General features: G+C 38.3%; 1 protein-coding gene across 1 annotated transcript in view; it reads right to left on the bottom strand.

Annotated features, from left to right (window-relative positions):
• The window catches only part of LOC137168899 (protein kinase C-binding protein NELL1-like), a 280,046-nt gene that overhangs the window by 56,556 nt on the left and 198,581 nt on the right, over positions 1 to 24,909 (bottom strand). Inside the window, exon 14 of the mRNA XM_067571791.1 lies at positions 11,957 to 12,079. Coding sequence (XP_067427892.1) covers positions 11,957 to 12,079 — 123 coding nt within the window. The remainder of the gene's footprint in view (positions 1 to 11,956; positions 12,080 to 24,909) is intronic.

Here is a 24,909-nt window from a genome sequence, read left to right as displayed (position 1 = left end):
CTTAACACAGCCAAACCATAGATTTTACAACCTTTAACAACTTGTCAATAAGGACAATGGTGCATAAAATGTAATCATGTAACCTGTGGTGACCTGCGGCAATAGACTTTACTGATATCTGATAGGAATGACAGCCAAATCTTTTAAAATCTATTTGTGTCTCCATACTAAGTCATGCGGTAGATACTGACCATAAATAGCAGCAAAAAAGCCTTAAAATATGAATAATTACTAGACCTGTCACTGTCGTTCTGACAGACAGCGAGAAACAAAGAAACAAAGGATGGATGAAAGGGTGAGAAGAGGGAAATATATGCACGATAAGAGGGAAAAAAAAGAGAGGGAGATGATGGAAGTGACAGCTGAGAAATCTGCATTAAAAGAAGCTGAGGATGCAAAGTTTGGATACGTGTATACGTGTGTGTTTTTGTGAGTCTCATGCAGGTGGAAGTCCCATCAGGCGGAGCAGCAGCTGGTATTACAGGAAGGTAAAGGGAACAGAAACTGTCACAGCATCCTCTCAGGAGATGGCTGCTGCTGCACTTCCTTCAGTTTCTCAACACACTAACCTGTGTTTCAATCTCTGTGACCCCTGATTGAACCTGTTTAACCATGCTAGCGGTAGAGCTCTAGGAATGGCGATATCGGTCTGTCCGTTTGGTCTGAATGAATGATGAATCCTGGTGACTTTTGTGATCCTCTCACTTTTCATCTACCAGTGGGTCAAAATTTTCAATCGTCCGGTGAAATATATCTCACAACTTCTAGATGAATTGGCACAAACATTTGTACAGGTGTTCATAGTTCATGATGTATGCACATAACTCCAGTGATCCTCTGGCTTTACATCGAGTAAAACCATCAGGACAAATTTCAGCCTGTCCGATACTTTGGTTTATGACCAAATACTTGCAAAACTAATGACATTCTCCCCAGCCTCAGCAGTAATTTTTGTTCAGTGCTAATTAACCAACACAGTAAACAAAAATGGTGTCTCTCACTCTCTCTCTCTCTCTCTCTATCTGTGTGTGTGTGTGTGTGTGCCTGGCCCTCCAAATTTTCTGCTCGGTAGAAACTTTGCACTAATTAGCCCATGAAATCTAAACCCTGGTATCAGATTATAATGAACACACATAGGTGTATGCACACAAACATCTCACCCCACCCCACCACCACAACACACACACACACACACACACACACACACACACACACACACACACACACACACACACACACACACACACACACACACACACACACATCATTGAGCTATATATGGCTGATCCTATCATCAGTGATGAAGTACTGTCTCTCTCCCTCTGTCTGTCTGTCTTTGTTCAAATGTTCTTTACTGATATGAGAGCAGAAATAATAAATGGGTCTATAGATCATATTCTGACTGAAAGCCACCTGGACAATATTACAATAACAACAACAGGTCAATAACAACTCGTACACAAATTTATAAAATGAAATATGATTCATATCTCTGTCTCTCTGTCCATCAGGTCAGTAGTGGGGGGCTGGGATCATTGATTAGCTGGTAGTAATCACATTACTTATCTCAGTACTGTAGTAATGTAACCCATTACTGTTGTTTTTTTTACTGTGTCACACTTAAAATATTATCAGATTTATGCTACAATTCAAACCTTTATTGATTGAATTCAAAACTTTGAGAAAATCTATCACAGAAAGCATTTTTTCCTTCAGCATATTGCTTCCTGCACCTGTGAGCCGTAAGAGTAGAAATGTAATACAGGAAAGCACAGGGGGTTGGATGTTTTGGTAAGAGAGAAATACTGGCATTCTAACAATAAGAATATCGTTGTAAACTACAAGTTGTGTCCAAGTCAGAAGCAGCGGTCCACTGCGTTACACTCCAGCGATCAGAAATACGCTGACATCGAGCTGGTGGCGGAAGAACAGCGCCCTGTTACTAATGATAGTGAGAATGATTCAACTCTGGCTTAACAGGTACACAGGGTAACACAGGGGGAAATAAAAGAGACTGTGTCAGGCTGTGTAGCGGAGGAAATGCTGCTCAAGCTTACAGCGGTGTCACTGTCTGTCAGAAAAAACTCTGAAAAAGATGCCATTGAAGGGTAAAGATAGGCAGAGAAGCCTTTTGGAGAAAGGACACAGTCTTCAGATGACATTGTGAGTTGAATGCTGACTGTTTAATGACCTTTAAAAGCGGTTTCTAGTATTTTTTCGTCATAGCTGAGATCAAGTCCTTTCAATGTAGAGGCAGTAGAGAATTTATTTATTTTCATTTTCTAAGGATTTTACCAGGTAAGGATACTTGAATGTTTCAGTTCAAGTCTTTAGGTAGTCAAATGACAAGTAGTCCCAGTCTCACAGCTGTCAATTTTTGTTACTTAAATCTAATTTGAGTCTTGAGAGATATGAATACTCTCCTTACAAGGTGAGAAATACAAGTTTTACTACAATTTTAGGAGTAATAAGTAATTACTAATGGATCACCTGTAAAGTAATAAAGTAATATGCCAAGCATAGCTGTGGGGAAACCTTATTGGACTACACCAGCTTAAGTTTTCAAGGCGTTTTCTTAGTCAAGTACTTCCTCTACTTGTTTATCCGTTATTTATGTGTGTTTGTGTGTGTGTGTGTATGTGCAGAGCCTGCAGCCTGCCATAAATCAGTCAGGGCCCACGGATCTGAACTAAAGTGTTTTGGAGCCCAGAGCCTCTTGGCTTTGTGTTTTTCAGTCTCAGTCGACAGTTGTGCTGTGTTTGAAAACAGACTTTTTTTTTTTTTTTAACACCTCAGCTTTGTAGCAGGTGAATTTCTTTATGCTATTAGTGCAGGTTGCAAATAAAATTCAGTGAAAGATGCTGGTAACACGTTTGGTACTGAGCAAAATTTGTTTTCTTTGAATTTTCAGTTGATTAGACAGGGGAGAAGGCATCTAGAGAAATTCAGCTAACATGTGATACTGTAAGTACAACTTCATCACCGGATAAAGTAATGCATTATTTATCATCTAAACACATATCCACACTTGTACCTATTAAGGCAAATATAATAAAAAAAATGTGAAATGCCTGTATATTATGTTTCATTCACTTAAAGCATATTAAGACTTAAGTCAAGAGTCTACCCTGAAGCAATGAAATTACTTGAAAATGGGAGCAGATTGCCGCCCAACACTGAAACTGATGGAATTTCTCATCAGTTCAATTTCTTTTTCAGTCTGTGATACGTGTTATAATATTCATAGTGAGGAGCAATATGTTCACATAAACTGTTTGTACCTATTTTGACACTGAGTTTACACTTTCACCTAATGAATATTTTCTTTTATGTATTTGTCAAATCATATATGAATAAGTTATGACCCACTTTTTGTCTTTAAAGGCAGCGCAAAAGAAACGCTGTGAAGTGCTGATAACCAATAACCCGTTGCTATCTGCAAACACGTGTGAAAAACTGATACTTTAAATATTCTGAATATAAGAAAGAAAGGCTGGGTGTAACGACACAGTAGGTGTAATATCTGCAAATGTGGTTTGCTCATTGTGAATTATAATATAATATTATAATATAGTATAATTCACAATGAATTATACTTACAACCTGTTGATTTTGATTTAAACATTAACCCAAATATACATATAGAAAACATCTAAGGGTGACTGCAGAATTTTCCAAATGTAAATTGTATGACATCACAATGCGGTATTTCCAGAACAAACAATGGGGTTTGGTGGCAAAGCATACTTCACTGATAAAATTTTAATGCACATAATTAGTCTTTTGAATAACTGATGCAACTCTTTCACTTCCCATTTGTCAAATTGTCCTCCAACTCTAGAAAGGAGCATTTTAAGTGATATAATCCCATATGACAATTACTGACACATCTCAATAGCTAGCTAGGTAGCTTCTTATATACGTCTTGTTGGTTGAAATCAATGGTGTCTTACAATCAGACGTGGTGGCTGCCACATCCTTGCCCGACTCCTTGTGAAACGCTGGACAGTCTTCACCTTTTCAGACCTTTGAAAATCCTCCAAATGAAACAATTTGAGAAGGAAAAAAAATCTCTCAACACATGTTCACACTTATATAATCTTTGATTAGTGATCACATGTAGATTCAATCCATGTTTTCCTACATTCAACTATTTGCTGCTGTGCATGAGGCTATGTTTCTACTTTTCTGACCTCTTACACCTCCTCCTGTCACACATTCACCCTCAAGCTATGAAGAAACACCAGCAGAGGATACACATGGAGAGAGAGAGAGAGATAGAGAGAGAGAGAGAGAGTGCCAGAAGGGCAATAAAACCATAAAACACTGATAAGATGCACAACTTGACATACTCTGGATGATAAGAGTGCATTCTGACTCAGTGAGAGTAGTCTTCAAGCACGTTCCCCACTGAGCTCCGCTAGCCCCTCCTAAGAAGCTGTCAAACTGTCATATACATACATACCATACATGTGAAGACTGTTTTCTTCATATTGTCTCCCCAAAGACTCAGAAAACAATTGTAATATTAATAGCAGAGCTGATTATATCTCATTTATATCAGTAATAATCACACTTCACTCACCGATTTAATTACTGAGATCTGGGAACGTCACTGAAGTCAGATGGGGCAAGAAACACGAGTCATCAGACAGGTTTTAAATATACAAGCTGTTCTGTTATGTAAGGCCTTTCTGTTGCTCTCTTATTTCTTTTATTTATTTATTTATTTTCATGCACCAGCTCACATACTCTCAAGTTAGACTCAAGTAAAGTCCAAGTTAAGTCTCATGTTCTAATTTTGTCTCGAGTCTACAGCTACAACATTATTTACTTTAGCTTCGCTGTTCATTTGTGCAGCAAAGGGTAGTTCATTGTTCATATTATGGGTTTTTTTGTCATCCTCTTTGTGCCACACAGCATCAGTGACTAGCATCTCCATGTTAAACAAAGAGAATTATTCTCACATATTTAATCCTGTGGAGTATCACTTACACGAGACAGAAAAACCTCACCATGGATCAGATAGAAATAGGACAGCATGCTAGATTTCCGCCCGGCGCATTAAAATACATTAGAAGAGTGAGTGTGATAGAGCTGAACCCAAGAGAGGATTTTTTCTCTTTGCTATACAGCAGCTACGTCAAGCAGTGGGGCACAGACTAAAAATAATTGCCTCAAATGATAATTGCTACAAAGCTTCAAAAACAAGCAGTGTTTTTTTTTTTTTTTTTTTTCTCTTCCTATGTTTTTTTTTCCACATTTGCAATTAATCATAGCTTCAGATAGTGTGGTTTTCACCCAATTAAATGTTGTAAAACACTATGCCCTCTAGCACAGAACTACACAGCAGAGAAACCGCTAAATGTGTTGTTCCTATCAAAAAGAGATGAAGGGGAGCAATAATTATGTAAACAGAAAATTAAATGCTTCAGACTTGTAGGGGAAATGAAGGCTGAATCCAACAAACCCCCCCTTCCCCACCCCCCCCACACTTCTCTTTTCCCCTCCCTGCAGCAAACATCCCCCCCCTCCCTCCATCTCTCAGAATACATTACCCTGGGTTTCACTGTTCACTGTTAGCTGCTTGCAACATGGTTCCTCTGTGATTAGCTCTGATAGCAAGATGAGAAAAGCACGAGTCAATGCCTTTGTCCTCTGCGCTGCTGTTTAGACTCGCTACTCAAATCCTCTCTATTTAAAACCCCTTTGTCTATACAAACCAGTCCTAGGGAATGAAACGGACCATTAACAAGATTAGCTCACTCATTCTGCAGTCGACAAAGGCTCTGTAATAGGCTGCTGATCATTAGGCTGGCAGCGGGAACAATGCCGATATATAATCTTATGCCTTGCTCTGATTGAACTATTGTGGCCCATTTATTGTGCTCTGAGGGAGATGACATAATGGAAGCCTTTTTTCTCCCCCAAGGGAATTGCAATACAAAAGGGGGAGCAGGAAGAAAGAGTAAGTAAAGGTAGAAATAGAAAGACTCCTAACCCCTCATTTTGTCTCACTTCCAAGTCAGCCCAGACGATCAATAGCAGTAAAATTGGCTCTTGAGATGGAGGCCACTCTTTATGTGCCCCTGCAATCATCCCGGTCACAGCAGGGAGGCATGGGCCAGCTGCAGGCCTGCTAGGAGCTAGGAACTGGGCAGGTACGGAGTATAATTTGTAGCCATACGCATGTGATTACCAAGTGCACTAACCAGCTGGCTTTGTCCGGCTTAGTTCTGAGTAACAATCTGATTCAGAAAAAAAATGGCAATTTTTATCCATGTCTCAAGTCTACAGCTACAATATTATTTACTGTAGCATTGCTGTTCATTCGTGCAGCAAAGGGTACCATTAGTGTACTAGTATTATAGTTCATTGTTGTTTTTATTATGGTTTTACCACCCTTTTTGTACCACACAACATGAGTGACTCCCATCTCCATGTTAAACAAAGAGAATTTTTTTTCCACATATTGAATCCTGTGAAGGAACAGGTCGATTGGCCAACACTGTCTCCATCACACAGTAATGAGATCTCGAGGGGAGGGGGAAAGAGAGGCTGATTCCTCCAACTCCCTGCTTGCATAATACTAATTGGCCAGAATAGGATAGGTAAGACATAGGAAGTTTTAATGACATTATTAAAAAATATAGAATTTTCTCACCTGCTTCTGAGAAATATCATCAGTAAGTAAGACTGGCACTGTCAAGAGTGTTCTCTCTATACTGGCTGATTATACTTTATCTACAGTATATGGCCATTTACTTTTGGTCTAGAGCTGACTTTCATGGTTTGAGCTTATCCTTACTCCCTTATTTCCACTAAAGAGAAATATATTTTAGACATCAGTACACTCCCAATATTTTCTAATTGTTTGGGGAGGCCCATCTCCTGTTTCAACATGACCCTAACCCTGTGTATGAGCTCCATAAAGTTATGGTTACTCCAGTTTGCTGTGGAAGAACTAGACTGGTCTGCACAGAGCCCTGTTTAACCATGTCAGACATCTTTGGGATGAACAGGAACACCAACTGTGATCCAGGCTGTACTGGCTGTCAGTCCTGGACCTCCCTAATGGCTGACCTGGAGCAAATACCAGCAGCCAGATTCTCATGGTTTTGTTGAACACATATAGGTCACATATAGGTATAATGTTGGGTGTCCATGTACTTAGTTCTGGTGGCTGTATACCATATAGTGTATTCCATATTCTAGCATTAACATGAGCAGAATCTTTCCACCATGTTCAGTAATTTCTCTCCTGCTCTGTCATTTGCACATTGGCTGTGACTCTTCTAGAGTGAAAAATGTGGAGCTAGCAGTACAGCCAGGTTGTGTACGGTCTGAGTGTGTATATATGTGTGTGTGTGTGTATCATGTGCCTGGAGACAATCCAGATGCAGAAATTGTGTGGAAAGCACTTTGCAAATTGCATTGATCTCTCCCTAGACCTGCCTCCCACCTGCCGCCCATCCTAATGCCTGTGTTACAGAGGGGTAGGGTTCAGTCGGACACACCTACTTCATTTTCTGCCACCGCCGTCACTGCATTTTACTTCCGTCTTTTTAACTTCTGCTTTCTTCCTTTCACTCTTCTTTTCTTGGTCTATCTCTTTCCCCCCTTGCAGGCATTCTCCATCTATCACACATGTACACGCACACACAGACATCCACCTGCAGAGCAGCATATGACACACTTTACCTCGCTAATCATCGGTATGACTGACATGTTTCCTCTGTCCTGTCCTCTTAATTACAACATTATTAGTCGTCACGGTGATGAGCAGCGGTGCAGATACATAACAAGACTTAATGAGTGAGAAATCATGGTGGAACATCCGCAAGAGGGCCAAGATTGTCCATATTTTGATTTTTACTTCTGTTAAATAAGTGGAAAGATGATCAGAATATCTCAAAAAGCTCTCAGCCCAGCAGGCAGTGGAGCTAGATTTTGGTGTTGACTTATTTGTTTTTGTCATTAGATGATTATGGTTTTATTATGCCATGTTCAAAGACTGATGTGACATGTGGGACTTTCAAGTTTGTTGTTAATAGAGTTACATTTAAATATCAGGTTTCAGAAAGTCACAGGAAGACAAATGAAAAAAACAAAAACGTCATTTTACAGTGGTTGCATGTAAGCAGTGCAGTAGCTCAGTGTTGCTGGAGATTTCTGCTCCGTCTGGATCTCTGAGCCTCAACCAGTGCTGAGGTTGACTGTAAGAACTGGTCACATCTGGTGCTGTTGGCTCCCTTCACAGCGCCTAATGTCCCATGATGCAAGATATTTTGCTGAAAGTTTATTGAGATCATGTTTAAGTAGTTTGGAAAATCAAACTCTAATTAAGCTTAATGATACTCCCATCTCTTGGACAGCAGCCAAGCATAAGCACACAGTCATGAAAATTACATGAAAAGGCTTCTTGTGAGCCTGTGGGATCTCTTTATTTGCAAATTAAGCACTAGAAATGAGTAGGGCTGTGTATCAAACCAATTTTTCGAGTACGGCTGAATTGTGGCACTGAATGCTGGGAGATTCTTAAGGCTAAAATGCACCACTGCCAAACGGCGTGTGTCAAAACAGCCGCCCCTATTATTTTCATACAACCCCACACTGGTGGTGGCTAGGTGCATGCCAGCACTCATCGACACATTGCCTCACGCCATTTCATGCCACTGTCCTATTTTCTACCTTGCCACCCCTGAAAAAAATGCCTTTTTTCCAGAGTAAAAGCGGTTTTGTACTTCAATATAATGTTGGCCCAACTACAGACATTATTTATCAGTTTATTGCTTGCTTTTCACTGTATTTTTACAATTTCAATTGTGCCTATGGCAAAAATTTATTAATTGCTGGTTGATCTGCTGCTTTCGTAACATAATCTCATTGCTCAGATTATTAATTTTTCAAGTTATTAATAAAAAATAGACAACTACAATAGACAAATCACCCACAGCATTTCGTTGTCCTGCACTGCACTCATAGAACTGGAGTTACATCCAGGTAACAACTATGTCTTCTTGTTGACGCACTGCAGCGTAGAGTTTATTATTGGTGCTAGGGGCAGCAATTGATGACTAATGCATTGATGCATTAGTCTTGTTAACTTATTCTCCAATCAATTTTCTAATTTAGATCATACAATTACTAATTTTATACCTTCTATAAGAACAGTTCCTGTACCAGTTTATGTGGTGCATGTGACAAGTTTGGATTATGTTATGTGAATTTTGTGAAATGCTTCATGAGGAATGTAACTGTTTTACTAACTGTTCCATGTCTCTCAGGTCTTAGGGTTGGGATTCAATAGTGTTTGATCAAATCTGAATCAAGTATCAAATCTACTAACCAAATCCATATCTTCTCCAATTCCTCATCAAGTGTATGTAGTTTTAGCTTTAAATAACTTTTAACAACAAGAGTTATACATAATAAATGCCATATTTCATAACTAAAACATGGCAATAAAACATTCAGATCCTCAGTACGTTCAATTACTCTTGTTCTTCCAGATATATTGCATATCTGTTTTTTTAGCTAAATGGTAACCTGGATGTTTTATACATTACACTTTGCTAGTAAATACAGAATGAAGATAAAAGATTAATTCTGAGAATTGTATTTTAGCTTGGATCCAAAATGTAAATGGTTTCAGGAACACAACCCTATCCATGTTATCTATTTTTGCTGCCATTTGGCCAGGTGTCTCTTGTATATTGAGAGACTTCCAGATTAGTTAGCCAAAGACCGAACTTTGGAAAACTGAAGATGTACGGTGTGTTTTTGGTCTCTTCACCTCCAGTGGTTCCAGTGTAAACATGGCTGTTAATAATCAGGTGGCGAGGGGAGTCCAGCTCCCTGGGTGATGACACTCCACTGCCTTGTAGAGGCTGCCAACTCTCTAATGAGTCTCCTCAGACTCCATAAGGGTCCAACATGGACTGTTATCGACTGTCCTGCTTCATCTCCCCTGAACCAGTAGCAACTGTCCCACTGTGGCAGCCTTCAGTGCAAATACACAGTTAAACATAGTTCATACAGAACATAGCTGATTGAACACATGAACATACACCTTAAAACCAGAGGTCACATGACTACATGCATATGCACACACACTTAAGAACGTCAGAAGGCATATAAATAGCTTCACAGCCCTCAGAAAATATTCACTCACCTAACATGAGGTCACAGAGCTACAATAGAGAAAAACATGCCGCTGCAAGCTCTCAATTTGCTTTTCATGTAATTGATAATAAAACATTTTATTTTATTGTTTAGTTTGATAAAGGAGTTGTTAAACACACAGCACAGCTTCCCCTATATAGGAAATCAAATTCCACTATAATAAAACAGCAATAAGTCACTCTTAAGAAAACTGACTACTTGTTTATTCAATAACATGCGCTTGCAGAGTTTATTAAAGATGCCATTTCTGAATTTGTCTGCCAGTGAAAATGGATAGTTCTGGCCAATAGTCAATGTTTATTGGCAACACATCTCCATTTATTATGACAAGCCACTGAAACTAAGTAACAGGTGGCACAGTTATAACAGAATGTTCCCATTTGCACCCATTTTGCGTCTGCAGTATTTTGGTAGAAAAAAAACTGTCAATTTGAATCTATTTCAGTGGCATTTCACAGGTGAATCGAAGTCCTGCAGTTGGTATGAAACAGCAATTTAATGTAGGTAGGCTTTAACTAGGGCTGGCCAATATATTCCAGTATCACAATATTAGAAATGATACTTTCCCATATTGATGTCAAAATCACAATAAAATTGCAAACAAATTAATGAAAATGCAATTAACTGTATTCAACTAGTATGCTTTACATAAGACAAAGCACTGCACATATTTCAAACCAAAACAAAAAGCAAGTTTGCAAAGTTTGAGCAACATAATTTTATTGCTCAAACTTATCTTTATAATCACAATATTATTCCAATGAAAGATCAATATATGATAATAGTAAACTATCAGCCCCAAGGTGTGAGTATGCACCGTGCAGTATTGCATCAGAAAAAAATAAATATTCCTCTTGGTATGGGCATACTGTATACTCAAAATGAAATATAAAATGAAAAAAAACATGATTGGGATCATTAATATTAAATGCAATATGTTGTATGCCACAAAATATAGGCTCCCTGTAAGTACTGAAAATGAATTTCAATGACTGTATTTCAACATGGTGCAGCTGTTAACTGCACTGAAATATAGTCACTGAAAGGCTGTTAAAGCAAAGGATATGTCAGCGAGATGTCTAAAAAACTTTTACTTTTCAGACAAATGTGGTCAATTTAAATGAGTTTTGATCTGAAAATCTGCAAATTAATGCCTACAGTGCTGTGGTGGGTGAGTGGTGAATATCCATTTCGGGAATTATTAATTTTCTTTCACTGAGGCACTTTTCCACTTTTAATCATTGACTGTCCCTGTTTTCATTTTGTGGAAATTATAGCACATAACCCACAAGTGCTTTAGCTATTGGATTGGAATACACTAAGCACACTCTAAAGGTCTATGATCAGCAGACTGAATGGAGGCTTTTAAAAAGAGATTTCATTTGTTTTTTGCATAAATATATATATATTGGTCCACAGTGCTGTATGAACAACACACACCACCACAGACACTGCTGTAGGGCCAATCGGGTGAGGCACCTGGTGGGGCAACGGGTCAACAGGGAGCAGGGTGAGCAGTGAGGGGGAGGAGGCACACATGTGGAAAAACAGGCTGAAACAGGCCCAGAATCAATTTTCATCATCTCATCATATGGCAGCTGCTGCCTGGTTAGGTCATGTGAAGAAGGAGTGAACCAGACCAACCATGATGTTACGGAGCAGAGGTTCAGTCACCATCAGAGGATGTGGAGGGAGGTTTTTAGTCTGTATTTGGTGTGTGTGTGTGTGTGTATCTACATGCTTGAGGGGATGTTCCGGGGCAGGAACTTACCTCTGCAGATGGTGCCGTTGCCCACGTAGCCTGGCTTGCAGGTACACAGGTGTCCTCTGATGGTGTTGGTGCAGATGGCATTCTCATCACATGAATTTTGGCCACTGGCGCACTCGTCATGCTCTGAGGGAGAGATAGAGAGAGAGAGAGAGAGAGACTCCACAGTCAGAGTAGCTATTTGTGTGTGTGATTGTGTGTGTGTATGGTGGTGGTTAAGGTTAGCGTTAGGTTAAGGTTAGGGCAAGTAGTGGTTACGGTTAAGGTGAGGGAAAGTCTCTTGAGAATGAATGTAAGTCTATGTGAATACCCAAAAGTGACTTAAGTAAACCCGTGTGTGTGTGTGTGTTAGTTGTGTGTAAAAGATGGAGAGGTCATAGGAAAAACTGCTCATTTCTTTTGAGCTCAGAAGCCATGGAAACTCTGCTGAACTGAGGACAGTCAACAAGCTAATTGGCTGAAAGTACGAGGCCACAGCTGAGCTTTTCTCCTGTCATCAGCCAGCTTTCTGAACATCCATGCTTCCAGGCACCAACGGCTAGATGTATAAACCATGTGTATGCACAAAAACCACACATACCACGCGTGCACATGTTTTTCTAAAGCGATCTGAGGATGAGGCGATGAGGTGGAGATGAAATATAAGGTGAGAGATGGAATCTTTTAGTAAAACATTGTTTGTTTAGGTTGATAACCAGCTGCACTGATTGTGTGATTTTTTTTTTTTTGTGTGTTTACACAGAGATTAGTAAAATGCCAATCAAAGGCACATTTATAAACATAACATCGATTAATTACTTTTGTGTGATATAAATATAATTTATCATTCTTTTAATTTACACAGGAGTCAACATTGTATTGTGCATTTGTTTTATTTTATCCTTAGTTGTGACATACCTTGTAAAGTCAGTTTAGATATGAGTGCTGCAAAATAATCATTAATTACATTTCTGAGATATTACTGCTGACGATGGTTTAGAGGTCCATGTGATGAATTAATGATATAGACGGTATAAAGAGCTGCACAGCTGTGTGTTATGCTAGCTGTTCTTCTGTTGGAGAACCTTGCCAGTGCAACACAATCGGTGAAACGGCACTTCTTTCCCGTTTGTTTCATTGACAGGTGGACAGACCGGTGGAACAGCTGGTTCAGGGCGTGTCTTCATCCATTTATGGCTAATTGTGGGAGTGGAAATGAGACTCGTGCATGTGTGCCCAGTTCCTCAATATACTGAAATTTATGAAACACAACCATCGACACGCATAGCTTTATAAATCTGACGAAAAAGAACGTGTATGCATATTTCTGGCTTTGTGCATACACACAGTTTTATTCATGAAACTACACAGAGTTTTATGCATCTGGCTCCAGTCCTGCTTGGCAACCTTCAAAATGAATATGAAATGGATATTATAACATGAAGGTTGAGGCACAGTGACAAAGACAGAGGCACAGTTGCTTTTTTCTGGCTTCCAGTTTTACTAGAAAATCACCATCAGGTGTTAGTAGCAACAGCTGATGCGTACCAGGTGTGCTGACTGATTGCTCAGTATCAGCGTCAATTAGTGTAACGATGTTGACTCAGACACTGGTGACTAGTGAGACAGAACATCAAGAAATACACTTAACATTCACAAAATCATGTAAACAAGTTGACCTCTCTAGAAGCTTTCAGACCACTAATTTCAGAAAGTTTACATCAGTTACAGGAAGGCAGTTCCTTAAAAAGCCTCAGTGTCCCAATATAATATTATTAAATGGTTAAATATGAGACCACAGCTACAAAGATACCACACGGAGACCTTAAGAACTGTCAGCTCGGGATGCTTGTGTTTTATCTTACATGTTTCTGATGCCGGATTGTTGATTGTGAAGACAACATGAGGCAAGTTGGGAAAAGTTTTCAGTTATCTTCTCCTTTTCAGTAACACGTGTCACCACCGCTCACTGCTATCACCGCTCTCCATCACAGTAATGAGCCAGGGCAACACCTTTACACTGTCACTTGTATCACAAAGTAAATAAAGGAATGTAAACATAATTAATGTGGCTGAATATAATTAAAGTATGACATGTTGTGGTGGTTCTATCGGTGAGTGATATCCGCTGCTGAACTATAAATAATAATCTGCACCGTAGATGGCACAACTCTCCTTCCATCAAATAAATAAATCCAGCAACTCTTTTAGTTGGAGTCACCAGAAAGGGGGAAAAAAGTATCAGATTCCTCATAGTATAATTATATGGCTGTGACCTGAAACTGACATGAAAATATGCCATTCCATGTGATGTTTTGCTTCATACTCATACATAAAGCATCTCGCTGTGCTATGTAACTTTCACGTAAAACCGATGAATGCTTCATAACTCATTAAAACTATAATATCAAAAGTCAGCACAGAAAAAAGGTATTACATCAGCTGAGGTATCTCATGCTGACAACAGAGAGAAGGGCTGTTATTTCATATTTAAACTTTGCAATTGCTATTTCTCTTATTTCTCTTATCCTTGGGTTGAAAGTTTAGGTGATCCGTCATGAGCTGAGTAAATTCTATGACTGTAAAAAGCGAGACACTATTGTATCGTACGAAACAGTGCAAGGTCAGCAGTATGAAATTATGGCTGACTCACTCAAGAACATGGTGGTACACTGTGCTGTATTTGTAAAGTCCGTGCTCAGGGCCAGTGTTTAATATTCTGCTGGTTACCACTGTTAGCTAAAGAGCAGAGGGAATAAAGAGTGGGATTAGTTACTGCAGGCAGTGTTTGATGAACCATCACTTAAAGACCTTCCACTAAAGATCAGTCTTTCCATCAGAAATGTATATGCGTTGCTGCATAGCAATAATGTATCTTTTCGTTCTACTAAATATCCTTGACTTCTCTCAGATTTTGATGGTTCACCACATCTGCTGAGGACCTTGGAGAAAGTTTAAGGAATACTCATCTGAAAACTTCTGAAGCTTAAAAGGTGGCTCAGAAAAGTAGCTTGGATTTACAATGGGTTCCAACAGTGACCCATGTATTATAGTAATAATCCATATAAACAAACTACTCCTTAGCATAAGGAGTAGTTTGCCCTGCTCAACGTCTGTGCTCCCAAATTGTTTAGTATTTCCACATAGCATATTTAGTTTGTGTATTTGAGCATCCACATTTCCAAATTGTTTGTTCAATATGTGCACACAAAGGGGTGCACTCAAAAAGTTCCACAATGAAACATACAAAATACACAATATGAATGCTTCCCTTTTCTAAAAATACCACTATAGACCTTTCTCCACAGTAGACATTTTGACTTGTCAGTAGAAGAAGCACAGGTGTTACTAATAAGTGTGTCCAAAATCGCTCCCTCACATATGTACCCTCACTCTACCCATTTTATTAGTGTTTGAGCATATATATTTATCTACTACAATATGTCACAATGCCATACCCTGCATTTTATAGATGCAAAATTACCGTTGTACGACCACAGAGCTGCCAATGACAATGCAAACAGATGATGATTAGTAAGTTTACTGCTCACTATTGAATGTATATTATATAGAGAGTAGTGAGTGAGTGAACAAGGTAGTGAACACAACCAGTGTGAGAGTAAGCCAGGATCCACAAAACCAGGACGCTGAAACCAAAGCAGCTAAATGAAATATATTCTATTATTTACACCTTTCCTCTCCCTACTGTTACATATCAAAATATGTGGAAAAGACACATGCTTCGTCTCTGCTCCTGAGATGACAGACATGTAAAATACATCTCTGCAATACTGATTAATTAGGACTCATAAGCGTCCTATTGTGATCAACAGTGAATGAGTGAATGATTTCTGTCAGCTGTAGTTTCTTAAGTCCACAGTTCAGCACTGCATCAGTCTGCTGTAGTAAGGTAATCACAGTTGCATCACGCTAACATGTTACACATGACACGCTACATGTTCCGCTAACGAGCCCCACACCGATAGATCCTAATGAGGCTGTTCTGCGGTTGACCTGAGGCCACCATAACCCTGCTTAAATGGTAATGCGCTATTAGAGGAAAAGGAATTTTTTTTTTTTTTTATTCATACATTTTTAAAAAGAACATAATTATAACAACATGAAATAATAATAATGAATCTCCCTGTTGCTTATAAATATGGGATTAATTGATTTTTGGCAAGGTGTTTATTGATTCAACCGCTGAGCTTATCAGACTGATTAAGCTACAGTTACGGGATCTTCAATGAGAATATAACATGATTTTAGTTGATTATAAACAATATATTGGAAAGCAACATTTGAGGATGCTGCAGTGGGGATTTACAATAGATCTGCACAGATAAAGTATGTTTTTTTTTTTTTATCAAACCATGAAATGCATCTTTAAGTGCCAGGCAGGACTTCTCCTCAGGCTGCCTCCACAAAAAGGTACACACTCACTCAAACACACACTCCTCATTAATATGCAAAAGCATCGGTGGGAGTCATGACTAATATATTTCCCTTAATTAATGAGTGTTGCTCATGAAGCCCCGAAGCGACTGGGAGAAAATATTTAGCTTTTCTCTTCCCAAGGATTTCCTCCCCACACTGAACCATAAAGTAGAGGTGAATGTCAACAGTGCTGGTGGGATGTGTAAGAGTTTATGTGAAGGCCTATGAAAAGTGGGCTACATAACAGAAGAAGAGTTACATGATTAAATATTCAGTGTGCTAATGGATGTGAGCTGATGGAAGAGAGAGCAACACAATCAAAACACTGATGGCCGCAACCGCAAATTAAAGCTGTTTAATGTCCGTAGGCCAATGTGAAATTACAGAGTTGAAGTACTTCATAAACTGACAGATGCTCCAGTTGAATTGATGGATAATGTGTAAAACTGTCAAGCCGAATAAGTAATAAATCCTTATCTATGTTCTGCGGATAATGGTCTAAATGTGGAAAGTGTAATGTCATATTAATATTTCCAGTACAACACACACACACATGCAATTCAGGTTATTGGAAAAATGTGTTCAGGGATCACTGCTGAGCAGGTTCATCTGCTTTTCCAGCTAGATTAACATTTTTTTTTTTACTATAATAAAATAAAGTAACGCGTTTCTAAATTAGGGTCACATCTTGTCCACACCAGACACGTTTCAATTGCGTATTTCAGTCATATGTCTCATATGTCTCATGCTCATCTGACGGTAAAGAAATTCTTCAGTTTTAATCAATAAAGCTGTTTACTCCAGCAGCCGTGTAATGGCTTGTGATTAAAATGCATCATATATCTTATATATAATAAAATAAACTGTGTAATAGCTTGTGATTAAGCCTCTTTATGCAGGTTATACATCTTTTATTCGACATGTGATATATATATATATATATATATATATATATATATATATATATATATATATATAATAAAAAGGAGGTAAGGAAGGGACGAAGGAAGAAAAAGGAAACAAATGAGATAAAGATAGAGGTAAGGTAGGAAAGAAAGCTGGATATGAGGAAGAAGTAAATTAAAGATGCAAGGATGTATCTAAATGTATTAGGCTGCAAGTCTATCTTCTTCTGACTCACGTATGTTACTACATTCATGTGTATTGGGCTATAAATTCTTCCAAAAGCAGGGTGCAGCAGGTAAAACTGGAAAGAAGGAGGCATGTTCGTCAAAAATGCATTGCAGCAGAGGCACTCAAAGGAGGGAAGAAAGTTGAAGCCAGAAGTTTCTAAACTTGAGGTGTTCGATTTTTCGGCCAGCTTTTTTTCCATCTTGTATAGAAGACTTTCATACAAGTTAGTGCAGTTCAAAGTGCTTTACAGGTGACTGACAAATGAATAAGACAGTAGAAAGGAGGGAGAGAAGGGAGTTATTACATTAATGTGAAAGAAGATAAAAGTGAAATGGCTGCTCTCAGATCCTAAGGCAAGATCTTCAGGAAGCTCAGAGCATAAAAGCCAAAAGCTGCCTCATCATGGTCACCATGACCTGAGGGGCATTTCTGGTTAAAACGTTATCTAAGACAAAGAGGTTGGTGCAAGACCTGGTTGAATTTTAAAATCAATACGAAAACTATTGCCTGTAGCCTACTGTATGGGTTAAATGTATTACCATTGGACATATTCACAGAACGTTGTCTTACATATCCTATAAATGCGTCTGTCATTTTTTTTTCACATTTAATAACTGCATTGGGAGCTGTTTGACCTTCTGAGTCATTTGATTAAATGTTAATTAAAAATAATGCTTGTGCAGCTTTAATTTAAAAATGTTTGGACTTTTTGGCTTCAATAAATTTTGACTTATTTTACACTAGCATCAAAAATCAGGTGTCGTAGCTGTTGTTTGGTGGGTTGAATGAAAAACAAATTACAGTTCTCGCAGAATAATTAATGGCATTTACTAACCATTACAGATTGATAAGATCTACAAGTTAGGGTTTCTGTTTTTTTTCCAAAATGCAATAACCATATCCGGTGATAAATGATCGTGTCACAGGGAAGTTACAGCGTTGACAGTAGTAAGCTCCGTGAATCTCCTGGAGATAACAACAGCCTCATGTGAGCATGAAGCACATCTCTGTCAGGTTTGGTCTAATTAGTGATTATAATAGAGTGATGCGGTGTCAGGCTCGGACATGTCGAGGTGACCCCCCGGAGCACTGGGCTAATGAAGCATAATGACTGATCATCAGAACTACAGACAGCGATCGTCACACTCAGAATGGCTTCTGCACTGTCAACGCACTGAAGAACACGGAGTAACAGGAGGATTGAAGGCATGACTGAGGTTATTTTCCTATTTCACAGAATTACTGGGACCAACGATGACCAGGTCACAACTAAGAACTATGTAGAGCTGTGTCTGAAATACAGTACGGATCACCGACAAGTAATGTCGCATAACAGTAATTAACACTTCTACCATGAGGAAATGCAATAAGGGATTTTAGGCAAAAAGCAGTAAATGTTATGGGAATTACAAGTTTAAATAAATTGTGGGACTTTTTTAAGCCACTAAAGTGCATAAATGTACAATTACTCAACACAAGATGTGTTCACATTAAACACAAAGTGAATATATGCCTTGCTTTATTTTCTTTATTTACATAAACACCTTATGTTCTAACTGGTAAACACTTACCAGAAGCTGTGGTAGTATTTTATTTTTCTCCTTATGCCTTTTGTATCTGTAGGTAAAGTGGAAGCCTTGGAATTGTGCAAATTTCTGTGGTAAAGTTGTAACATTTTCAGTGAAGAGGTGCTCTTTTTCCTCACTTTGCACTGCCTTGAACTATTAATGTGTGTCCACAGCATTTGCTTCATGTTCAATCTGAGCAAAGTGATTTTGGACACAATCTCATTAAGAACTAAGTCACAAATTTAGGTGCAGAATTGTAATGTAGTAGAGAACATTTCTTTGGTTGTCTGATATCTCAGCAGAAGACTCAGAGTAATGAAATATACATAACATAGCGGATTTTTCAGCATTGGTTGGCATTTGTCACACATTTAAGATCACCTATGTTTACATTTACACACCTCTAGTATGGGAATAATGAGGGTAAAAGGCTCTGTAGAACTGTGGTTCCATCTAATTTTCTAACCAATAGTAAACAACTGTTTCTTTTAACCATGGACGCTCTTTCCATAACTTTAACCAAGTAGTTATTGTGCTAAACCTAACCAAACCTCAACCATAGACTCATATCAATCAACAGTCATTTGTTACGGTTTTAGAAAACACTGACAAACATTATTGCCTAGCCAGAAGGAGTACCACATCAGAAAACGCTCATATAAATCATATTGGAAGGCGATGACAACCTGTTTTTTGCCAAGCATTTTCCTGTTTTACATAAATATATTCCTTTCTACTGCTGTCTCTGATTTATGGCTCTTCACTTCTAGTAGCTCGTCATGCTCAAAATTTCCTAATTTTAGCTTCCTGGACTGCTGTTCTTATTGTAATTTGTTCTGGATAAGACAGACATCCAGATGCCTCAAATATTTATTCAAATGTAAATATATTAATCATGTATCTTAAGTAGCTCTGACCTAGTGTGAAATTCAATGTAATCCGTTCTGAAGTGTGAAGGATCAAACTAATAGTTAATGACATTTCGTAGAGTGTAGTATAATATGTTTGAGCATGTGTGTCATAAGAGATAGTGATTACTCTTTAAGAAAATACATGACTTGGATGGTAATTAGTATAAAACAAGTAAATTCCTTTTATTCATATCTTACTAAGGCCTATTATTAGACACAGCAGGGGTTTTGCTCTTATTGTTGCAAAACCTCACTCACTCTAAAATATTACAGGACCACTGAGTGATTTGATGCCGCTGAGAATAGAGGACACTATTATAAGCTATTTTAATGACAGACACAGTGGAAGAATCTGAGTCAATATGGAGTGAGGGGTGGCGGGTTTGCTGTGTCAGTAGAAATATAGCACATACTTAACATAAAATCAGTCCTTAACAGTAAAATAATGCAATTACAGCATTTTTACATAGAACCTGTGTGTAAAGTGTACAAACCAATCATAGCATGACAGAATAGGAACAAAGCTTTGATTGCGACACCTTAAACCTGTATTAAGTGAGTTTTTTGGCCATTTGGTGGCAGCAGAAAAAAGCTATAAACTCAACAATGACATACCTTTTAAGCTAACAGTTAACACTGGCTTCTTTTAACACTATTCATCTCCCCAGCTAAATGCTCCACTAGCTATGCTCCCCAGGTAGTTACTAACTTTGCCTGGGCAAGTAGCGTACAGTGGGTTTTTAGAGCTCTCACAGAAAACAGCTGCCTGCTAAAGATGCTGAAAATGAAACAAAACAGATAAATTGCTACGTTACTTTTGTAGAAATGGCTAGAAATTGGTCTGACAACTCTGTCTCTGTACCAGACAAGACAGCTTAGAAACATAATGTGGGAAACAATCTGCTGCCTCGTATTTTGTATGTTATGTCCGGTATTACCCGGTCTCGAAAGTTATGTTTGAACTGGAGCTGTAACGATTAGTCGATTAATTGATGAGTGGATTGACAGAAAATTAATCAGTAACTAATCGTTTTTGTCAGTGTTTAAAGAAAGTTGCAAAACTTTGCTGTTTGCAGCTTCTCAAATGAGAGGATTTTAAGCTTTTTTTGTGTCACACATGATAGTAAACTCAATATCTTTCGTTTTTGGATAAAACCACCTTCAGCTCTAAGAAATTATAACAGGCATTTTTTCACAATTTTCTAACAAAACGATTAGTATGATAATCTTCAGAGTGATCTAATAATGAAAATAATTGTTAGTTGCAGCCCTAAAGTCAAAATGGAACTTTCCCATAAGAGATCTGTGTCTAAAAGGCAAAAAAGCCATTATTTTAACAAAGATGAAACAACAGAATAATTACAGTTTAAACTAACACATAGTCATTGTGTTAGTGTCAGTGTAGTCCAATAATCAGTGTCACATATGTTGTCTTTAAGGTTGAGGAAAGATCTCCAGGATAATTCATAGCAAAATCACTCAGCACTCCTTTAAAGATACAAGTAATGTCTGTATAATGATGTACAGTTTTATAATTTAATCTCTGTGTCCACCTGCTTACTAACTCAGGTTGAGAGTGTGCTACAGTGGGCCCATCAGCTGACTGAGTGGCATCTGTCCAGAGTCTTTAAAAAACTTTTCCTCCACACAAAACACTCTCTTCCAGCACATAAATCTTTTCACCAATTTAGTTTGATGACAGTTTGTTTCTCTGTTACTTTATCTGATCAATCTCCATCATTGTAAAAAAGAAACTAATTTCTATAAACAGACATCTGCAGATGAATTGCAGGATCTGTAGACAAGGGACAAGATTTTGGTATCGGAACTGTTCTGGTTTCCGTTTGTAGTCTGAGTAGTATTGAGCAATCACGTTTGAGCGGGGATGGCATATGAAATGTAGGCAGCGATTTCTACAGGAACATGCTTTGGTTGCAAAAGTCCGTGTGGGGGGCGAAAGAGGCAGAAAACATTGGCTAAAATGTCGTCTGGACCTAAAACACCAACAAAAAGTATCAATTTTTGTGTATTGTGTGGAGGAACGTTTGACTCGTGTAGTAAAAGAAATGAATTGCTTTCAAAGTGGATTATACAGTTGCCTTTGAAAAAATTACAGGAATTGGTGATTCTCCCGGGGCCGTATGTAACCAAAGAGCTTCTAATACACTACAATCATAGCAACGAAGAAGCCAAAAACAGAACTGGTGGTCTCGTTATAGACATGGCTGCAAATAAAAATATCAGACAAAAACGCTGTGCGCCAATAGCGCCTTTGCAAATCAAATACCTTAAACAAAGTCGTTATAGTTATTTTAAAATGTTAAGTGAGTTTAAACTGGCTACTTGTGAAACCATGCGGTCGTAAAAGTCGTTCTCACGTCTCAAGTTGCTAATCGGACTGTAAACAATGACACAGATGAGGAAGTCTTGTCCCGAAACATTGGCTGTAGCCCCCAGAGGCTAAATCGTTGTCAGACAATAGCCGATGGATTCAGAGATTGCAGAGAAACTAAACTGAGCTCAGTGTTGTTTTTGTCATGACTGCTGTTTTTTTTTCTCATATTTTTATTTTTACTTTCACATTTCGTCTGTCTTTCTGTCTTCTGTCCCATTTGCAGGGCTCTGAACCGTTATTTGTAAATGGGCGTCTTTGAGTAAACCCAACACCTCATGATTCACTTTTTGCTTTGCATAATAAATTTCTAAAAACATGTTCTCGTCTCTTAAGCTCCTACTGTAGTCTCATTCAATAATGTCAAGCAGAACACTTCAGTAATGTGAAATTTAATGGCCAGTGACAAGCCCATAAAAAAACAGAGCATGGCAGGATTTTCCAAGGCTTTATTCTGTCTTGTTTTTTTTTTTTTGCTTACGCAAAGTCGTCATGTTAACTTTCTGTCTCGGCCGTGCTGCTCATCTTGACATAATGTGAACTCAGCAGAGATCTGTCCTGTGCTTGTCCTGTGGGAAAATAATATTGACTGCCTGTCATAGCATTTAGCCTGGAGGACATGGATTTCCATGAAATTAGTTATAGCAAATTTCTGATTTTCCTGCAGTAATGCATCTGGAGTTCAAGAAGCAGTTTTCTTTTGACTTGCCGGTCAATTAATTAGATTTCAGTGCTACTGCATGAAAGCTATGTGTCCAGAAATGAGTAAATGTTATTGTTAAGAAGATAGAAGGTGGCTTAAACAAATTATCTTAAAGAACAGTAGAGACCTGTTTGCATTCTGGTGACTTTTTGTGTCCTTTTATGATGATGGAAATTTATGTGCTACTTCTTCCCTACATCTCTTATTCTTGACTGTATAACTAATGTCATCACTCAACCAAGGCACTAAGATATGCACAAGGTTAGTTTCTATTAAAATGTCAAAATGTCCTTTTTTTTTTTAATTAAAAAAAAACTAAAAACAGAAAGAAGATGCAAATCAATATGTATTTGCATTTCTTACTTATATGTAAACATCCTGAGGATAATAGTTCAATATTAAATCATCTAAAGAATGACTTCTGTAATTATTCCTGCTGTCATGAATTATTTAGTTTTTTCTGTGGACACTTACTGTGGTGTTTTCATCCCCCACCATTATTAATATTCAGTTTTTGGACCCTCTGGTGGGCTTGAGGATGGGCTGCAACGACAGTCCTGTACATCTGGGTACTACCATAGTGTGGTCTGGCTTAAATGTCACTGGGAACCACCATGAACTAATGTGTTTGCCAAGTACACAAAAGTACTAGACTTTGATATTAGAGACCTGGGGCTCACATTCTGTTTCCTTTAAACAGTCAGTGTGGTTTCTTTTAACCATGAAGACAATATTTCTTTACTTTAAACAAATAGATTAAGTTATATAAACCTAACTAGACCTTCAACCTCTGTAGTTGACATTTACTGTAAGGGTTTAAATTTGGAATCAATGTCTGATATAACTTTAAGATGCATGCAACCCTTTGTCATACTTACACCTTGTCTAGACTGAAAGCGTCTCAGCTCCGTCTTTCAGTCATCCATGTCACGTGTGTCTGACAGAACAGTACACTTCTATTTTAATCAATACAGCTGTCCACACAGCCCACATACTGCCCGAAGCGTATTTTTATAGGCTTCATGTCTTTTTTCCTCAGTTTCATGCGCTTGACTACAGCCATTGGGCTCTGTGTGCTTCCAAAACACAGGTGACCTACACTCAACACTGTACCTGAATGCCTCCAGTGTAGACACATAGACAGAGCAGACAGTGTTAGGGATAAGAAGTGGCCTTGCAGTGACTCACATCTTAAGAGTGTGCTTTGGAAAACTGTTTCCAGGCCGTATGCATCTGTATATGACCTTGTCGTTCTTTTTGCTATGATATAAGACAAGTGTTTTGGTGAAGAGCTTTAAGCATTCTGTATGCTGCATTTTGTGTGTACGATTCTCATTTTGTGTTTATGATTCTCTGTAGGCTCCTAATTACAAGCAAATCATTTGACATACAAATAGTCATATGATCCATTGTTAATATAAACATGTTAATTATAGGAACAGTACAGACACACCTTCCCATTCACTTGAAAGAGAAAATGTGTCCAAACTTGACTGGAACTGTATATATGAGTTGTTTTATAAGGGTATGGTTCATTTTGGAAGGCACAGATAAAAGATTTATTTAGTTGTGTGGTTTGTTGATTTTGTGTCATGTTTCAAATTTCACATCAGGCTAGAGCATAAATGGTGGTTGGCAGCAAAAAGCCAATACTGGGCTTAAATTACCTAAAGTAAACAAGAAGACCAAGCAGTAAAACCCAGTTCCCAAAATATTTCAGCACACTTGGGCTAACATTAGATACTTTCACTAAATTATGCTAACTGTTGGCTGGAGGAGCTATCAAGTAATATTAAACTTACTGAAATATTGCTACTATAGCCTGACTCAAC

Source organism: Thunnus thynnus, chromosome 1, assembly GCF_963924715.1.
Source record: "Thunnus thynnus chromosome 1, fThuThy2.1, whole genome shotgun sequence".
Lineage (NCBI taxonomy): Eukaryota > Metazoa > Chordata > Actinopteri > Scombriformes > Scombridae > Thunnus > Thunnus thynnus.
This window is presented reverse-complemented; position numbering and strand designations above follow the sequence as displayed.